General features: G+C 37.8%; 1 protein-coding gene across 7 annotated transcripts in view; it reads right to left on the reverse strand.

Annotated features, from left to right (window-relative positions):
• LOC143348884 (kin of IRRE-like protein 3) overlaps positions 1-18,189 on the reverse strand; it is a 339,595-nt gene that overhangs the window by 13,428 nt on the left and 307,978 nt on the right. For 6 of the 7 annotated variants that reach the window (XM_076779587.1, XM_076779588.1, XM_076779589.1 and 3 more), the window contains 4 exons: positions 6,754-7,023; positions 6,089-6,197; positions 3,212-3,398; positions 168-306 (listed from right to left, as the gene is read on the reverse strand). In XM_076779587.1, coding sequence (XP_076635702.1) covers positions 168-306; positions 3,212-3,398; positions 6,089-6,197; positions 6,754-7,023 — 705 coding nt within the window. The remainder of the gene's footprint in view (positions 1-167; positions 307-3,211; positions 3,399-6,088; positions 6,198-6,753; positions 7,024-18,189) is intronic. The other variant, XM_076779593.1, reaches the window with a different exon arrangement.

Here is an 18,189-nt window from a genome sequence, read left to right on the forward strand (position 1 = left end):
ATTAATGGGGGAACTCGCGTCCAAAGGGATGCTCGAATTAATTAATCGCGAGAGCGCACCACTTTTCAGTGATAAGGAGTGCCAATTAGTGGAGAAGAGACGTACGTAAAAAAAACTGAAAGGGCAAACCAAAGACTCGAATACTTTTGGCTAGGAAGCAGTCTAACCGGCGTGGAGTCTGGTGCTGCCCCATTCCCAAGCCACGAGTCTGGGCTTCGGGTCGGAACAGAGTCGGATCTCTAATTTCGCCGGACTCCCTTCTGTAGTTGCGACGACGAACTTCTCCGTGATGCCAGGCTTCACCACCTACGACACACGGTTCAAACCAACCCCTTTCAATCGGTCATCCGTCTTCAAACGTTTCAAGACCGCGCGTGTTTCCTGTCGCTTTGCTTCCCCCTCGATAACGGTGGAACGACGTATCAATTTTTTGCAAATAAAGTACAAGGTCTTCCGCAGTCAAATTTACAGGGTTTATTTGTAGATACTTCGCCGATATGTATGAATTTTTTTAGCGAAAAAGGGTTAAAAATGGCGGCACTGCGGGGCCTCGAACGTGGTCAAACATAGTCAAACGTTAGGAAAGGGGGTTCCACTCTCTTCACGATTCTGACCATTCTGTTTGTTCGAAATAAACAAACTCGAAGGATTCTTAATTAGTATGAGTTTAAAAAAAATGACACTTTTCTTTTAACTTTGGGGGCCCCAAAAAAATATAGAAAATAACAATCGGTCGAGTAGATTTTATTTTGGAAAATATAGTTTCGAGAATAACAATGACGTTGACTATTACACGCATACGCCTTTAAACAGCCATAATTTCGTCAATTTTAGTAATTCAGTTACGCACACACATTATTTAAACTATGTTCTTTAAGACCCCCTCGACGCATTTTGTTTAAAATTAAACAGAATAATTCGAGTAACCTTTTTAACCGGAATATGCTTAATCCAATAACAAACTGACAAATTTGCCGGCCGGTGACTTTTATTTCCATCGAAACGTTCCCGGGGATTAACATTTCTGTCGGTAGGTGAAATTTTTTTGCATCAATTCCGGCGGAAATAGCCGGGGACCGCAAGTGGTGCTCGGATCGCGGGATCGCGAAACGCAGAAGCGAATGAAAACACTGTCGCTGCGATCAATCGACGGCGAGGGTGTGTCGTGAAAATGACGTTTCGCCGGTGGTTGTGTGTTTTCCCTCGTCCCCCGTACGCGTACCGGTTAAATATGAATTTTTCATTTCATATTTAAATACGCCGCAGTGCACCAACAACGACGACGCGCGCGCGATTCGCGTGTCGACAGATCGATGGACACGGAGCAAACGATAATTTTATTAATCATTCACAAATGGCGATCCCCTGTCCCGCGATTACGTTCGTTCGCCGATAAAAACGGACGATACGATCGGGGGACCCGTAAAAACACCGGATCGCGATATTCGTACCGCCCGGAACGATTAAACTTTGATTCCGGGTGTCGATCGATTTGGAATTTTACTTCTTCGCGGTTATAATTTGCATTTTTACACGTTTTTCTTTTTAGGGCTCCCCGTGTGTTAAAAAATAGATATTTTTAGTAGAAAATTTGAGTCACGCTGTACGTTCAATCCTGGATTATATTTTTATATTAGCAGTAGTTATTTGGAAATTATTTATAAAAAATTCAGGACACTGGAGTGAAAAGTTTGCTTGGGCCTGAGCAGTCTTTTATTATTTATTAAGAATCAGATGTTTGACACGCTGGAATGAGAATTTCACATGGGTCAGAATTGACCCAGAGTCTATTGAACAAACAGTATTTTATTATTTATTAAAAATCGGAAGTTTTAGAAAATTTTGCATGGGTCAGAATGGACCCAGAGTCTATTAAGTGACTTTGGAAAATTTTATAAAGGCAAATTGTGGAGTATTTTTTATTTACAACCCCTAAACCCCGTTTATGGACAATGATTTAATAAATAGATTATCGTAGAAGTGAATAACAAAGTTCTGAGAGGGTTGAACTCTAAGGGATGACCATCGATTATATTTTTAAATTATTGTGGTTGTCTTTAAATTATTTATTAAAAATTGGAAATTCAGGACACTGGAATGAGAATTTTCCATGGGTCAAAATGGACCCAGAGTCTACTGGGTGACTTTGGAAAATTTTATAAAGGCAAATTGTGGAGTATTTTGTATTTACAACCCCTAAACCCCATTTATGGACGATAATTTAGTAAATAGATTATTGTAGAAGTAAATAACTATATCATCGTAGTTGTCTTTAAATTATTTATTAAAAATTAGAAATTCAGGACACTGGAATAAGAATTTTCCATGGGTCAAAATGGACCCAGAGTCTATTGAGCAAGCAGTATTTTATTATTGATTAAAAATCAGAAGTTTTGGAAAATTTTGCATGGGTCAGAATGGACCCAGAGCCCACTGGACGAGCAGTATTTTATTATTTATTAAAAATCAGAAGTTCAACACAGTGGAATGAGAATTTTACATGGGTCAGAATGGACCCAGACTCTACTGGGTGACTTTGGAAAATTTTATAAAGACAAATGGAGTATTTTTTATTTGTAACCCCCAAACATAATTTATGGACGATAATTTAGTAAATAGATTATTGTAGAAGTAAATAACTATATCATCGTAGTTGTCTTTAAATTATTTATTAAAAATTAGAAATTCAGGACACTGGAATGAGAATTTTGCATGGGTCAAAATGGACCCAGAGTCTATTGAGCAAGTAGTATTTTATTATTTATTAAAAATTAGAAGTTCTGGAAAATTTTGCATGGGTCAGAATGGACCCAGAGCCCACTGGACGTGTAGACTTTTATTATTTATTAAAAATCAGAAGTTCAACAGACTGGAATGAGAATTTTACATGGGTCAGAATGGACCCAGAGCCTACTGAACGAGCAGTCTTATTATTTATTAAAAATCAGAAGTTCAACAGACTGGAATGAGAATTTTACATGGGTCAGAATGGACCCAGACTCTACTGGGTGACTTTGGAAAATTTTATAAAGGCAAATTGTGGAGTATTTTTTATTTTCAACCCTTGAACCCCATATGTGGACGATGATTTAATAAATAGAAGCGAATAACGAAGCTCTGAGACGGGTTGAACACTAAGGGATGTTCGCGAGAGGAAACACGCAGTGATTTAGAACCGAAAGACCGATTTTGGAGTCTGGTGAATCCTTACCATGGGCGCGCCGACCACTTGGAGAGACACAGGGTCGCTTTTAACTTCCCTGACGTTTCCATTGATCTTGTTCGAGGCGAGACATATGTACTGACCCTGTTGCTCGTACGTCACGTTCGTCAGGATCAATCGCTGCCCTGTTCCGCACTCCAATGGCATCCGGCCATCGGTGAAGATCTGGGCCCACCTGATTCGGGTGAAAAATCGTCGCGTTTCAAGTCGACAACCCTTCCCCGGGGGTTCTCTAATTTCCTACCACGTGCAAACGTTCTTCGCGAAACGGCTCTAGATACAGAAACACACATGGAAAACAGAAGGAAGCTACTCGATGCAAACTTAATTCTCAATCATAAATAAATAAATTAATTAGCATATACAATTTTAAAATCATCCTGTAGAAGATTATTCGAACTATACAATGCAGAAAATTATATACACAATTTATGGGAAATATAATTGGAATTGTACAAATTTTCTTTTTTGAAATAAATATTAAAATGTAATATTAAAATATTCACATGTATGGTGAGGGTTGATATGTCCTCCAGTAAGTTATTTATCGATTAAATACAAATTTGGAATCATTCTCTACTAAAAAAAATTATATCCACAATTTACAAAGATAATATAAAAATCTTCATTTTTTAAATAAATATTAAAACAGCTCCTGACGAAAATAAAATATTTACGTGCATGATGAAGGTTGATAAACCCTCCAGTAAATTATTTATCGATTAACGAATCATTCTCTACTAAAAAAAAATTATATCTACAATTTACAAAAACAGTATAAAAATCTTCATTTTTTAAATAAATATTAAAACAGTTCCTGACGAAAATAAAATATTTACGTGCATGATGAGGGTTGATAAACCCTCCAGTAAATTATTTATCGATTAACGAATCATTCTCTACTAAAAAAAAATTATATCCACAATTTACAAAAACAGTATAAAAATCTTCATTTTTTAAATAAATATTAAAACAGCTCCTGGTGAAAATAAAATATTTACGTGCATGATGGGGGTTGATAAACCCTCCAGTAAATTATTTATCGATTAACGAATCATTCTCTATTAAAAAAAATTATATCCACACTTTACAAAAACAGTATAAAAATCTTCATTTTTTAAATAAATATTAAAACAGCTCCTGACGAAAATAAAATATTTACGTGCATGATGAGGGTTGACAAACCCTCCAGTAAATTATTTATCGATTAAATACAATTTTGGAATCATTCTCTACTAAAAAAAAATTATATCCACAATTTACAAAGATAATATAAAAATCTTCATTTTTTAAATAAATATTAAAACAGCTCCTGACGAAAATAAAATATTTACGTGCATGATGAGGGTTGATAAACCCTCCAGTAAATTATTTATCGATTAACGAATCATTCTCTACTAAAAAAAAATTATATCCACAATTTACAAAAACAGTATAAAAATCTTCATTTTTTAAATAAATATTAAAATAGCTTCTGACGAAAATAAAATATTTACGTGCATGATGGGGGTTGATAAACCCTCCAGTAAATTATTTATCGATTAACGAATCATTCTCTACTAAAAAAAAATTATATCCACAATTTACAAAAACAGTATAAAAATCTTCATTTTTTAAATAAATATTAAAACAGCTCCTGACGAAAATAAAATATTTACGTGCATGATGAAGGTTGATAAACCCTCCAGTAAATTATTTATCGATTAACGAATCATTCTCTATTAAAAAAAAATTATATCCATAATTTACAAAAACAGTATAAAAATCTTCATTTTTTAAATAAATATTAAAACAGCTCCTGACGAAAATAAAATATTTACGTGCATGATGGGGGTTGATAAACCCTCCAGTAAATTATTTATCGATTAACGAATCATTCTCTACTAAAAAAAAATTATATCCACAATTTACAAAAATAGTATAAAAATCTTCATTTTTTAAATAAATATTAAAACAGCTCCTGACGAAAATAAAATATTTACGTGCATGATGGGGGTTGATAAACCCTCCAGTAAATTATTTATCGATTAAATACAAGTTTGGAATCATTCTCTACTAAAAAAAAATTATATCCACAATTTACAAAAACAGTATAAAAATCTTCATTTTTTAAATAAATATTAAAACAGTTCCTGACGAAAATAAAATATTTACGTGCATGATGAAGGTTGATAAACCCACCAGTAAATTATTTATCGATTAAATACAATTTTGGAATCATTCTTTACTAAAAAAAATTATATCCCCAATTTACAAAAACAGTATAAAAATCTTCATTTTTTAAATAAATATTAAAACAGCTCCTGACGAAAATAAAATATTTACGTGCATGATGAGGGTTGATAAACCCTCCAGTAAATTATTTATCGATTAACGAATCATTCTCTACTAAAAAAAAATTATATCCACTATTTACAAAAACAGTATAAAAATCTTCATTTTTTAAATAAATATTAAAACAGCTCCTGACGAAAATAAAATATTTACGTGCATGATGGGGGTTGATAAACCCTCCAGTAAATTATTTATCGATTAACGAATCATTCTCTATTAAAAAAAATTATATCCACAATTTACAAAAACAGTATAAAAATCTTAATTTTTTAAATAAATATTAAAACAGCTCCTGATGAAAATGTAATATTCACGTACATGCAGACACACAGTGCGAGGAATGGGACCACGATGAGGGTTGGTAAACGCTACCCCACCGAGGTATTTATCGATTGTATCGTTTTTCGAGTCGATGGAAACGAAGGAACGTGATGGACATGGCGTAAATGAACAATCTGCGAGTCACGGGAGCAGAATTTGCCGGCATGCAAGATATTCGCGTGACGGACAGCTTCCGGGGGTTAGGGTTACCTGTATTCAGCCGGAGGCATGGCGTCGGCGTTGCACTCGAACGATGCGCCGGAATAGAGCAACGCCGTGGTCAAACGATCGGGCCCCACCGTTCTGATCGTCGGGGGATCTGCACGAAAATGCTATTTATCGATTACGGATCGCGAACACGCCAGGGACGGACACTTCTACCTGGTCGAATCGCGACAATATCGATTTTCCTTCGTCGAAACTACCCCCAAAAACATCTGCACACACTTATTTACAGGGAACTTTTTCATCTTTAAACAGTAAACGTGGCTATTGAATTAAAAAAAAAAATCTTTAATTACAAATATTAATCTCGTTACCTCTGCAAGCAATAATAAGCTTGTATGCAACCACCATAAACAATAAACGTGATACCGACACCCCGTATAAAAGTGACGATATCGTAGGCTCGTCCATGCCTAGGAAGCATCCTGCACAATGTCCATCGACCGCGAAGGGTTAATTACCCGGGGTCTCCAGGGCGCAAGTAACGTCGAGGAAGTGCTAAAATTACACTCACCCTGCTATTTTTACCCCCCAGAACCGTCTCCCTTCCGCGAATGTCGGTCGTTTAATAAGCTTGTTCGCGTCTCGGCCGTTAAAGGGTTATTTTCGTACGGGGGGGTTGGAAACTAGACCAGGCAGGAAACACTCACAGTTAACGGACACTTGAACGGACACGGGGCTGCTTTCACCCTCGGTGTTGGCCGCCTCGCAGATATAAACTGCCGCGTGATTTCTGTAGATCGGTGAGAATAGAAGCGTTTCCCCTATACTGGCCACCTCCGACTCCCCCGGGCTCTTCGTTTTCCTCCAGAGGATCGAGGCAGAGGGATTCGCGTCCGCCAGGCATCGGATCTCCAGCTGATCACGACCTTCTTCCAGCTGGCCGGTCGGTACGCCCACCAGTCTCGTTTCGGGCGCGTCTGAAACATTTCCACCCGTTAGAAATGGGGGAAATAATATCACAACCATCAGAAAGTCGCACAGAAATGTATTCGTAACGATTTGGAAATAAACAGGCTTTTAGAATACCGAATACGGCTCTAAACATTCATTTTTAATTAAACAAAACGATCCAGTTTCGTTGCACACCGGTTATATAATCGATAGGAATTGTTGAAATATTTTTGGGTGCATGGAGTCGAAGAAAATTTTAAAATAAACGTAGAAGATGGGATAAATCATTGTTGGCGATACGTTCATTGGATAGGGGGTGAAATTCCCTTTAAAATGAGCGTTTAAACGAGTCAATCGGTTGGTTACTTCCGGAGATACGAGGCTTCAAAGGGTTTGTTTACATTTCATTGCCGCGCGGTCAGTGACCTCGTAGTAAACAGTAAACATGGCGTCACTCGGTTAGTAGGTCACTCGGTCACGTGACAGAGCGAGAGGTCCAGCGCGTTAGACGGAGAAAGAGATAATCGAATTAGAAAAACTACGTTTTACATAAATTACGATATCTCGAAAACGGAAAGTCGGATCGTCAAAAACCATAAACCATTTTTAAAGAGGAAGCTTTGCCGCTGCTAATGGCGGTTCAAAAATGGATAAAGCTCTAATAGTTTCGAAACTACGAGTGTTTAAAGTTTTAGTATTTTTAATACACGTTGCTACAGGCTTTCGTTAGGCGGAGAGTGGAATTTCAAAAATTACATTTTATATAAACTGCGATATCTCGAAAACGGACGGTCGAATTGAGATAAACCATAAGTCATTTTTAAAGAGGAAGCTTTGCCGCTGCTAGTGGCGGTTCAAAAATGGATGAAGCTCTAATAGTTTCGAAACTACGAGTGTTTAAAGTTTTACTATTTTTAACACGCGTTGCTGCAGGTTTTCGTTAGGCGGAGAGTGGAATTTCAAAAATCACGTTTTATATAAACTGCGATATCTCAAAAACGGACGGTCGAATTGAGATAAACCATAAACCATTTTTAAAGAGGAAGCTTCGCCGCTGCTAATGGCGGTTCAAAAATGGATGAAGCTCTAATAGTTTCGAAACTACGAGTGTTTAAAGTTTTACTATTTTTAATACGCGTTCACAGACTGTTCCAAGAGCGATGGAATATTTCTTTTTATGTTTTCATTCCCCCACGACCAGCGTGCAGTCCCACTAATTACTATGAACGATGCTGCGATATTATCCGTTTAACATGGATCTATTTTCCGGATCAGGATGATACCGCAATGGCTAATGTTCGACGATGATAAAACAGCAAGTAGAACCGGTGATTAATGGTCAGACGTGGACGACAAGTCCGTATTCAATCGCCACAGACCGACTGGAAAAACGGGAAACGGGATCAGAGAACATTCGACACGGTCCACGAAACTTCTGATTAATTCTCCGTTTCTACCCCTGTTTGAAAAGGATATTTAAAATATGCGCCGTATTTAACGAAATTATATCAGTCGCGTAAATGACGGCGAGTTTCCTCGAGGATAATTAATTTGTGGGAGATCCGGGGTACCGGGAGCCTCCCTGGAATTGCCATAATTTCCACGGGAGGGGGGGGAGGGGGGGGGGGTTTATCCAGTTCCGTACAGTCCCTGTTGCGTTTCCATTTCCAAAACGATCGATGGCGAATAAGCGAGATTTTAATTATTCTCCGACGATCGCGATGGACACCGACGTCGAGGGAGGGCGGGGGGGAGGAGGGGGGGGGGTGGAAATTAATTTTCCATCTTAAAAAACTTTCAGCCCAGCGTCGGTCCTTCGACAAACGAGCGGCGAGATTTAATCGGAATCGCGAACAGGGGGGGGGGAGGGGGGGGGGGGGGAGGGAATTGCTATCGCGGGGCTTTAATCATACCGAAGCGGATCCGCGGAAAACTGCGAAAAATAAACACTCGCCGCGGCGAGAGCAAACGCAGCGCCACGGCTAGCAAAGTTTTCAGATTAAATCCTTCGTTAATGAGCGCGTAATTAAAAGCGGACCCCGCGAGGGAGCTAGGAGGGGGGGGGGCAGGGGGCAGGGGGGTCGTCTGTGAAACCTCGTCGATCGACGACTCCTCGATTTTCCGCTTCGATCGGGAACAAAGACCTTTTGCGATGGTAAAAAAAAGAAAAAAAAGAGAAAAAAAGAAACGATCGCTGGGAAACCGATGACGGAACGGAAAACAATGGGGCACGCGCGAGCACGTTCGAGGGGCTCGAAATGACGAATCCGGAGGTACTGTTTCGTTGTTCCTTGTCGGGAATAATTAGTTAGCACCGAAAAAATTCGATTGCACCTGTGGGTAGTTAATCCTGCGAGGGTCCTTGGTTATATTTTTCTTCCTTTTTTCCACGAGTAATTAATCGACGAATTCAAATCGATTGATTAACCGTTCCGTGGGGAGGGTGTGGGGGGGGGGGAGAAAAGAGTTAATTGGCCCTACGCGTTGAGAGATCGCGGAACCGTGGCCTGCAACGCTCCTGGAACAATACATCATCGGAGCCTCGATGGATTCGGCCTGAATCGCTCGATTTTTCAGACCGTGTCCGACAAACGTAGCGCGACAACCCGGAAACGCTGAGTTTGATTAATGTCGCGTCGACGAATGTACATTCGCGACGGCCTTTCCGCGGGATTCCTCTTTTTTTCGATGATGTTCTAATTTATCTGGCCGATATATCACGCGACTTTTTCGAAAGATCGCGCTCTAATTGGGTCGACAGAAATTATTGTCGAACTATATTATCGGTGTTTTAAATTTGGGTACTTTTCATTTAAAATTTTGGTCGAGATTTATTTTCCCTGGGACAAATAAATATTTCTGAAATAAGTTTTTAAATTTTGCAGGTTTTAATAGCCTTCAAAGAAATAACAAAAAAAGTCAATAAAAATTGTAGTTTAACTTTATAATCAGTGTTTTAAAATTGGGTACTTTTTATTTAAAATTTTGGAGGTTTCAACAACCCTCAAAGAAATATTTTAGAACTATAAATTTACTTTGTAGACTCTTTTGAAAAAAGAAAGAACAAAAAAGGCAACAAAAATTGTAGTTGAACTCTATAATCAGTGTTTTAAAATTGGATACTGCTTTTTATTTAAAATAAATAACTCTATAAAGAGTTTTTAAAAATTGTGTACTACTTTTTATTTATAATTTGAATCGAGATTTATTTTCCACGGACAAATAAATATTTCTAAAATAAGTTTCAAAATTTTCGAGGTTTTAATAGTCTTCAAACAAATATTTTTGCACCATAAATTTAATTTGCAATCTCTCTTAAAAAAAGAAACAATAAAAAAGTCAATAAAAATTACAGTCGAACTCTATAAATAAAAAGTAGTTTTCTATTTTAAAACATACTATATTATAATCAAAATTTAATTTCCAGGACAAATAAATATTTGAAAAACAAGTTTAACAAATTCTGAAGATTCCAAAATCCATCAAAATATTTTTACACTATAAATATACTTTGCAACCCCCTTTTGAAAAAAAGAAACCCTGCAGGATCTTTAATATTCACATTTTTGGGGTGAATTCGATTCGAGTGGAGCATGGATGAAAAACAATTTATTTATTAATTTTTTTCTCGAAAGTGAGCAGGAATTCGGGGGTTTGTGTATTCACCAAAAATGATTGTAATTAGTCTCTACAACCAAAAATAATTTTTCCAGATTGATTTGAAATTTTTTAATTTTGTCGAAAAATTTCCCCACATAAACGAATTTTTTTCTCGGAAGTGCGTAAGATTTCGGGGGTATGTTTATTGACCAAAAATGCTTGTAATTGACCCCAGGAACTAAAAATAATTTTTTCAGAACGATTGGAAATTATTCAATTTCGTCCAAAAATTTAGGCACCCCCTGTCGATTTTTCTTAAAAATTCGTTTTTCGTGTTTAATAAATTTGGTTGGCGCTGTACAGGAAAGTTGTTTAATACTTTTTTGTAGGTACTCATGAGCTCTACTACAGAAAAAAGTTTCATTGAAATATATTCGCAATTGTAGGAGTTATGGCTGTTTGAAAATTGGACCACTCTTATTGTGTTTTTCTCATTTTACGGGGTCAAGGACCAACTTTTCGAATATTTTTGCGATTTGTACATATTTTCCACCAAAATACGCGTAGTTTGCTTTTTTAAACATTAAAATCCTTCAATCCGTTCAGAAGTTATGACGTTTTAAAGATTCGCATGAAATTTCAGGAGAATAGATCAACGTCTGGTCAGACATTGTATTTTCGGTAAAGAATTTTTTTCTCGAAAGTGAGCAGGAATTCGAAAGTATGTGTATTCACCAAAAATGATTGTAATTGACCCCTCCAACTAAAAATAATTTTTCCAGAACGTTTTGAAATTTTTGAATTTAATTGTTAATAACTTTTTAACGAAGCCTCCCTCGAGAGATTGGTATTCTTGATTTTCGTCTTATTTTGGCCTCTAGAATCCTCTATTAAAATTTTTCCCAGACCGAACACCCTGTATAATTAAAATCACTCGTATAAGAAAATTTTAATAAAACCTCCCCGTCGTTAATATGTTAATTACCTTCGTAATCAGCACAGTTTGTCGTATAAATATATCCCAAATCGAACTTTTAAAAATTCAACTCCATTTACAAAACATTATTTTCGTTTCTCCAAGTATTCAATTCGAATTGTACCTAATCGAGGGCGTATTACGAACGAGATATCTTCATAATAAATTAACGTAAAGCCCCCCCGGAGCGTCGGGAGTGAGTTACTCTGGTAATAGAATGAGAAATCGGCTGTCTTATTGCGAAACTACGCCGAGATTGAAATCCAAGTTTCGAGACGGTTATTATAGGCGGTGGTTCGAACGTAACTAATGATGCCTTTCGTGTTTTCGCTGACGGAATATCGATCGTTGGACGTCCGAATAAAACGGGTCCCGAACCGTTTCGAACTCGTAAGTACACGCCAAACTCGATTCGCCCCGGATATCGTTCCATCTTCCGCGCGGTAGGACATTAAGGACGATTGTTTCCTTTTTTTCATCGATCAATCTACTAAAAAGCAGGTTGCAGGGGGGAAAACACGACCAAGGATCGGGCAAAGGGAACTGGTTCACCGTTAATCCGACGACAAAAGAAATAATTAATCGTACAACAGAGTTTCACCCCCCCCCCCCTCTCAAGTTGCGTCGAGGGAAAGACGGGGGTAGCTTCCAGACAGTTTCCAGTTTACTCGACTCTCTTTGCCAGTCGCGTAATCGCATTTCCAAGTCTGAATAGGAGCTTGTTATTTTTTGGCGTCCCCCGGGAAATAGGTCGCGGCTGGGAAACTATTAATTAATACAATTTGGATCTGTGCTCCAACATTAATTAACCGTCATTTGTGACGTTTCACGGCGGCCGGGGGACTGTTTCATTGGTTTAAATCAACCGGGAGGAGCTCGATGGATGCAATTGTCTATTAATGCGATAAATTGTTTTCCACCCACGCTCCACTCGAATCGAATTCACCCCAAAAATGTGAATATTAAAGATCCTGCAGGGTTTCTTTTTTCAAATGGGCGTTGCAAAGTATAATTATAGTGCAAAAATATTTTGAGGGATTTTGGAATCTTCAGAATTTGTTAAACTTGTTTTTCAAATATTTATTTATCTCGATGGAGGCAATTGTCTATTAAATCGTCATAACTTCTGAACGGATTGGACGATTTTAATGTTTCAAACGCCAAACAACGCGTATTTTGGTGAAGAATATGTAGAAATTGTAAAAATATTCGAAAACTTGTTCCTTGACCCCGTAAAATAAGAAAAACCCCATAAAAATGGTCCAATTTTCAAACGACCATAACTTTCACAACAGTGAATATATTTCAACGAAACTTTTTTCTGAAGTACAGCTCATGGGTACCTACAAAAAAGTATTAGACAACTTTCCTGTACAGCGCCAACCAAATTTATTAAACACGAAAAACGAATTTTTAAGAAAAATCGACAGGGGGTAGGTCGGCGAAAAAAAAAATTTCAAATCGTTCTAAAAAAAATATTTTTGGTTGTAGGGGTCAATTACAATCAATTTTGGTCAATAGACATACCCCCAAAATCCTACCCACTTTCTAGAAAAAAATTCGAGAAGGTGTGAAATTTTTCGACGGAAAAAAAAATTTCAAATCGTTTTGGAAAAATTATTTTTAGTTGGAGGGGTCAATTACAATCATTTTTGGTCAATAGACATACCCCCGAATTCCTGCTCACTTTCGAGAAAAAAATTCTTAACCGAAAATACAATGTCTGACCAGACGTTGATCTATTCCCCTGAAATTCCATGTGAATCTTTAAAATGTTATAACTTCTGAACGGATTGAAGGATTGTAATGTTTAAAAAAGCAAACGACGCGTATTTTAGTGTAGAATATGTAGAAATTCTAAAACTATTCGAAAACTTGTTCCTTGATCCCGTAAAATGAGGAAAACACCATAAGAGTGGTCCAATTTTCAAACAGCCATAACTTTCACAATAGTGAATATATTTCAATGAAACTTTTTTCTGAAGTAGAGCTCATGGGTGCCTACAAAAAAAGTATTAGAAAACTTTTCTGTAGGGCATCAAATAAAATTATCAAAAATGAAAAACTAGTTTTTAAGGAAAATCGACAGGGGGTAGATGCCTATATTTTTCGGCGAAATTGAAAAATTTCGAATCGTTCAGGAAAAATTATTTTTAGTTCCTGGGTTCAATTACAAGCATTTTTGGTCAATAAACATACCCTCGAAATCCTACGCACTTTCGAGAAAAAAATTCGAGTAGTCTGACAAAATTTTCGACGAAACTAAATAATTTCAGATCATTCTAGAAAAATTATATTTGGTTATGGGGATCAATTACAATTATTTTTGGTCAATAGACATACCCTTGAAATCCTATCCACTTTCGAGAAAAAAATTCCTTACTGAAAATATAATGTCTGACCTATCGTTGATTCGTTCCCCTGAAATTTTATGCACATGTCTAAAACACCATAACTCCCGACCGGATTGGAGGAGTTTAATGTTGCAAAATTCGAGTCACTCGAGACATTCCAAAAACATCCAAAATTTGTATTTCAATTTTTTAATAAATATAACCCGACTCGAGGTGCTTAAAATAGTCGAATAAGGCGTGCCAAAAGTAAAAATGTCGGTCGAACGTGACAAGGTTCGCCAAATCGTTCGTGGAATCTCATCGCGTGGGCGGGGGATTAATTTCTTTGGATTTACAGGCGCGAAAGCGGAAAGCAGAAATCGGTAGGGAATGATGAAAAAGTCGTAGGAGGGGGGATGGGGGTATGCTCTGGAATCGAATCGTCGATTCTATGGCCGTTGCAGAGGGGTAGCTTGCGCAGCTGTTCATTTCACGTAACAATGATTTCGAAATACGCGCGAACGAACACTCGCTGACCCATTCACAATTTCAGCTACATTCTCTGTCTCCCTCCCATCTGTTTCTCCCGTTCTCTTCCTCCTTTCCCCTTTATTACCCTTTTTACCTGTCGGCGTTTTATACGAAGTAACGCGGGGGCGTCGGCGAGCTCACCGGACCGGACCGGGGTCCTATTTGTGTGGTTGCACAGCGTGTTTCTACGGGAAAGCCTCCGCAGCTGTTCCGAACGGCGCATGTAGTCGCTTTTGTTTCCGTTTTACTTGTTTCCCGAACTCTATTCCCTCGCGTTTTCCACGCGTCGACGAACACGTTAGCCCCGTGCGATTGGCATCTTCGAAACCGCGGTCCAGTCACTGTCGTTTCCCCCCCTCTCGAACTGCCCGTGATGGATATCTGTTACAAACCTACCGTCGAACTGCGAGAATATAATACGGAATACAAATCCCCGAGAAATATTCTTATTTCAATACGCAACAATAATTTATTCCATTGACATTAACGCTTTATCGATGGACAGTCGATTAATTACCCTTTGAGTGCCCGGTAGTTATCGACTGTCACCCGATTTATTGGTCGGTAAGTCTCCAACAGTTATCGACCGTCAGCCGATTTGTCGGTCGGTAAGTGACCAGCAGTTATCGACCGTCAGCCGATTTGTCGGTCGGTAAGTGACCAGTAGTTATCGACCGTCAGCCGATTTGTCGGTCGGTAAGTGACCAGCAGTTATCGACTGTCAGCCGATTTAAGGTCGGTAAGGACCGTTCGTATCGACAGAATGAATACTAAATAATATTTTAATTACAGTATTTACAAATATTCGTCGATTTCACGTTCCGTGAAACGTTGCAGAGTAAAAAGAAAGGCTGGTGGATGCTGAATAGCGACGAAGGGGACGAATAAATTGCGAAACAACGTTAATAATAATCCTGTCTGTCGCGCAGAAATGTTTGCACGGGGAATCGGATGACCGCGAGCCCGATCGTCGAAAACGGTAATAACCGGCGGCCAGGCTGGATCAATTGCTCGTAGGATATTAAATTAATACAGCTGACACGGCATGTGGACGTGTTTTGTCGCGTTTCGCCGTGATTCCACGCGAATTTGATTATCGAATGGCCCGGCCAGGCGGAACGAAACAACGAGCCTATCGATCGTTGGAGGGGGAAAAAAATTTCGTATTCAGGGTTGGATGTTTCCCCGGTACCCCGGGGCTACAACGTTATTACCCGGACGTTTTTGAAGTTTACCGAAGACTGTGGCGAAACACGGTCGCTTGTACATTCGGAAACTACGTGTGCCCGGGTGCATAAATCGCGTCAGTCTCTCTTGGACTTTTCAATAAATTCAACCCGTGGAACGGCGTTCGTTTTCGGACAATGCTTCATGAATATTCGATCAGCATCGGTGCCAGTAAATTACAGCCAAACGAGCGCAACGTTGATCGAAACAAATTCATTATCGCGCCCCGGGACGAGCGGCGATAAATTTTCCAAAGAGCCCGCGAAAAATCTTTTCAGTACTCATGGTACCACCGTGTCGCTGCGAGATTGTCTTGGATAAATCTATTTCAACAGGGAAATTCTGTTTCGTTAATTTTTAGGTGGAACACTGGGACTTCGACGCGATTAATCGTGGGAATTTTCGATTTTCGAATTGCACGAGCGTACCACTTCGATCAATTCGAATTTTACTCCGAACGAATAAAAACTCGGTTTATTAGCCCGTTCATTAGATCGAACAATTATTCAGATCAGCATTCATCCGCTCGGCGTGGAACATAATTGATTGCATAATGCGGATCGCAATTATTGTTCGACAAACAACGCATTCGCTCGTTATTTAACATTTCGCGTCTAGGAAAATAGTTACGTGTTCCGACGAGAGAATTGTGTTTTTGTTAAAGGAAGGGATAGGTATGTTTAAATTTTACGAGGTGGAAAAACTGTTTGAATATCGAGAGCTCGCGGTTTTCGAAATATTTAATCGAACAGGTGGCCCACAATTTTCAGAGCGATGGTTGATATTTCCAAGTGCTACACATTTTTAAGTGTCGATCGAGTCTCGTAAAAAGCTCGAAGCTTTCCCTCGTTAATTAAAAATGTTTGACGCGATACGAGTATCGATCCCTTTTTCTCCGTACATTTCGAATCTTCGTTACAAACGTTAATTAAAGTTAAACAGATCAATACGCGTTCTCCTTTGTCGAAAGAAAAATCGAGCAAAAGCAAACGTTGTTTCATTTCTGAATGTGTGTAGCATAGGTGCATAGGGTGGGGGAGAGGAGGGGGCAGAAAGAATGTTGACCCAGATATTATTAATAGACTGGCAGGTAATTATTCGAAGAACTTTGTCAAACGCTGGGGAGAAAAATACATGCAAATCCGTGTCAGAAATAAAAGGAACTCGATCAAAATAGTGGGGAAAAACATACGTGGAAATTCGCGTGAAAAATTAAAGGTTGCATATTCTTTCACGAGATTTAATAATGGAAACTGGAATATTGCTATTTGTGTTATTTATTGGAAGAAACAATTTAATCAAACTCGAATTTGCGATTTACTAAAATGCAATTTAGAGGAGATTGTAAATATTTAATTTATTGGTATGTTTTGACTTTATTTTTTTTATCACAAATTTTCTTATAGGATTATTTCAACCCTTAAGTGGATTATCGAGGCCTCTAAAATTTCAAATTAACAATTATTTAATAAAACACCCCTGGGAAAAATTTTAATGGGAGATTCTAGAGGCCACAATAAGACGAAAATCAAGAATACCAATTTGTTGATGGAGGTTTGGTTAAAAAGTTATTAACAATTAAGTTTAAAAATTTCAAATCGTTCTGGAAAAATTATTTTTAGTTGGAGGGGTCAATTACAATCATTTTTGGTGAATACACATACCCCCGAATTCCTGCTCACTTTCGAGAAAAAAATTGTTTACCGAAAATACAATGTCTGACCAGACGTTGATCCATTCTCCTGAAATTTCATGCAAATCTTTAAAACATCATAACTTCTGAACGGATCGAAGGATTTTAATGTTTCAAAAAGCAAACTACGCGTATTTTAGTGTAGAATATATAGAAATTCTAAAAATATTCGAAAACTTGTTCCTTGACCCCGTAAAATGAGAAAAACACCATAAGAGTGGTCCAATTTTCAAACGACCATAACTTTCACAATAGTGAATGGATTTCATTGAAATTTTTTTCTGAAGTAGAGCTCATGGGTACCTACAAAAAAGTATTAAACAAAATTTCCGTACAACGTCGAACAAATTAATTAAAAATGAAAAACTAATTTTTAAGAAAAATCGATAGGGAGTAGATGCCTATATTTTTCGGCGAAATTGAAAAATTTCGAATCGTTCTGGAAAAATTATTTTTAGTTCCTGGGGTCAATTACAAGCATTTTTGGTCAATAAACATACCCTCGAAATCCTAACCATTTTCGAGAAAAAAATTCGGGAAGGCTGACAAAATTTTCGACAAAATTAAATAATTTCAAATCATTCTGGAAAAATTATTTTCGGTTGCATGCGTCAATTACAATCATTTTTGGTGAATACACATACCACCGAATTCCTGCTCACTTTCGAGAAAAAAATTGTTTACCGAAAATACAATGCCTGACTAGACGTTGATCCATTCTCCTGAAATTTCATGCAAATCTTTAAAACGTCATAACTTCTGAACGGATCGAAGGATTTTAATGTTTCAAAAAGCAAACTACGCGTATTTTAGTGTAGAATATGTAGAAATT

Source organism: Colletes latitarsis, chromosome 12 (genome assembly GCF_051014445.1).
Source record: "Colletes latitarsis isolate SP2378_abdomen chromosome 12, iyColLati1, whole genome shotgun sequence".
NCBI classification, from domain to species: Eukaryota; Metazoa; Arthropoda; class Insecta; order Hymenoptera; family Colletidae; genus Colletes; species Colletes latitarsis.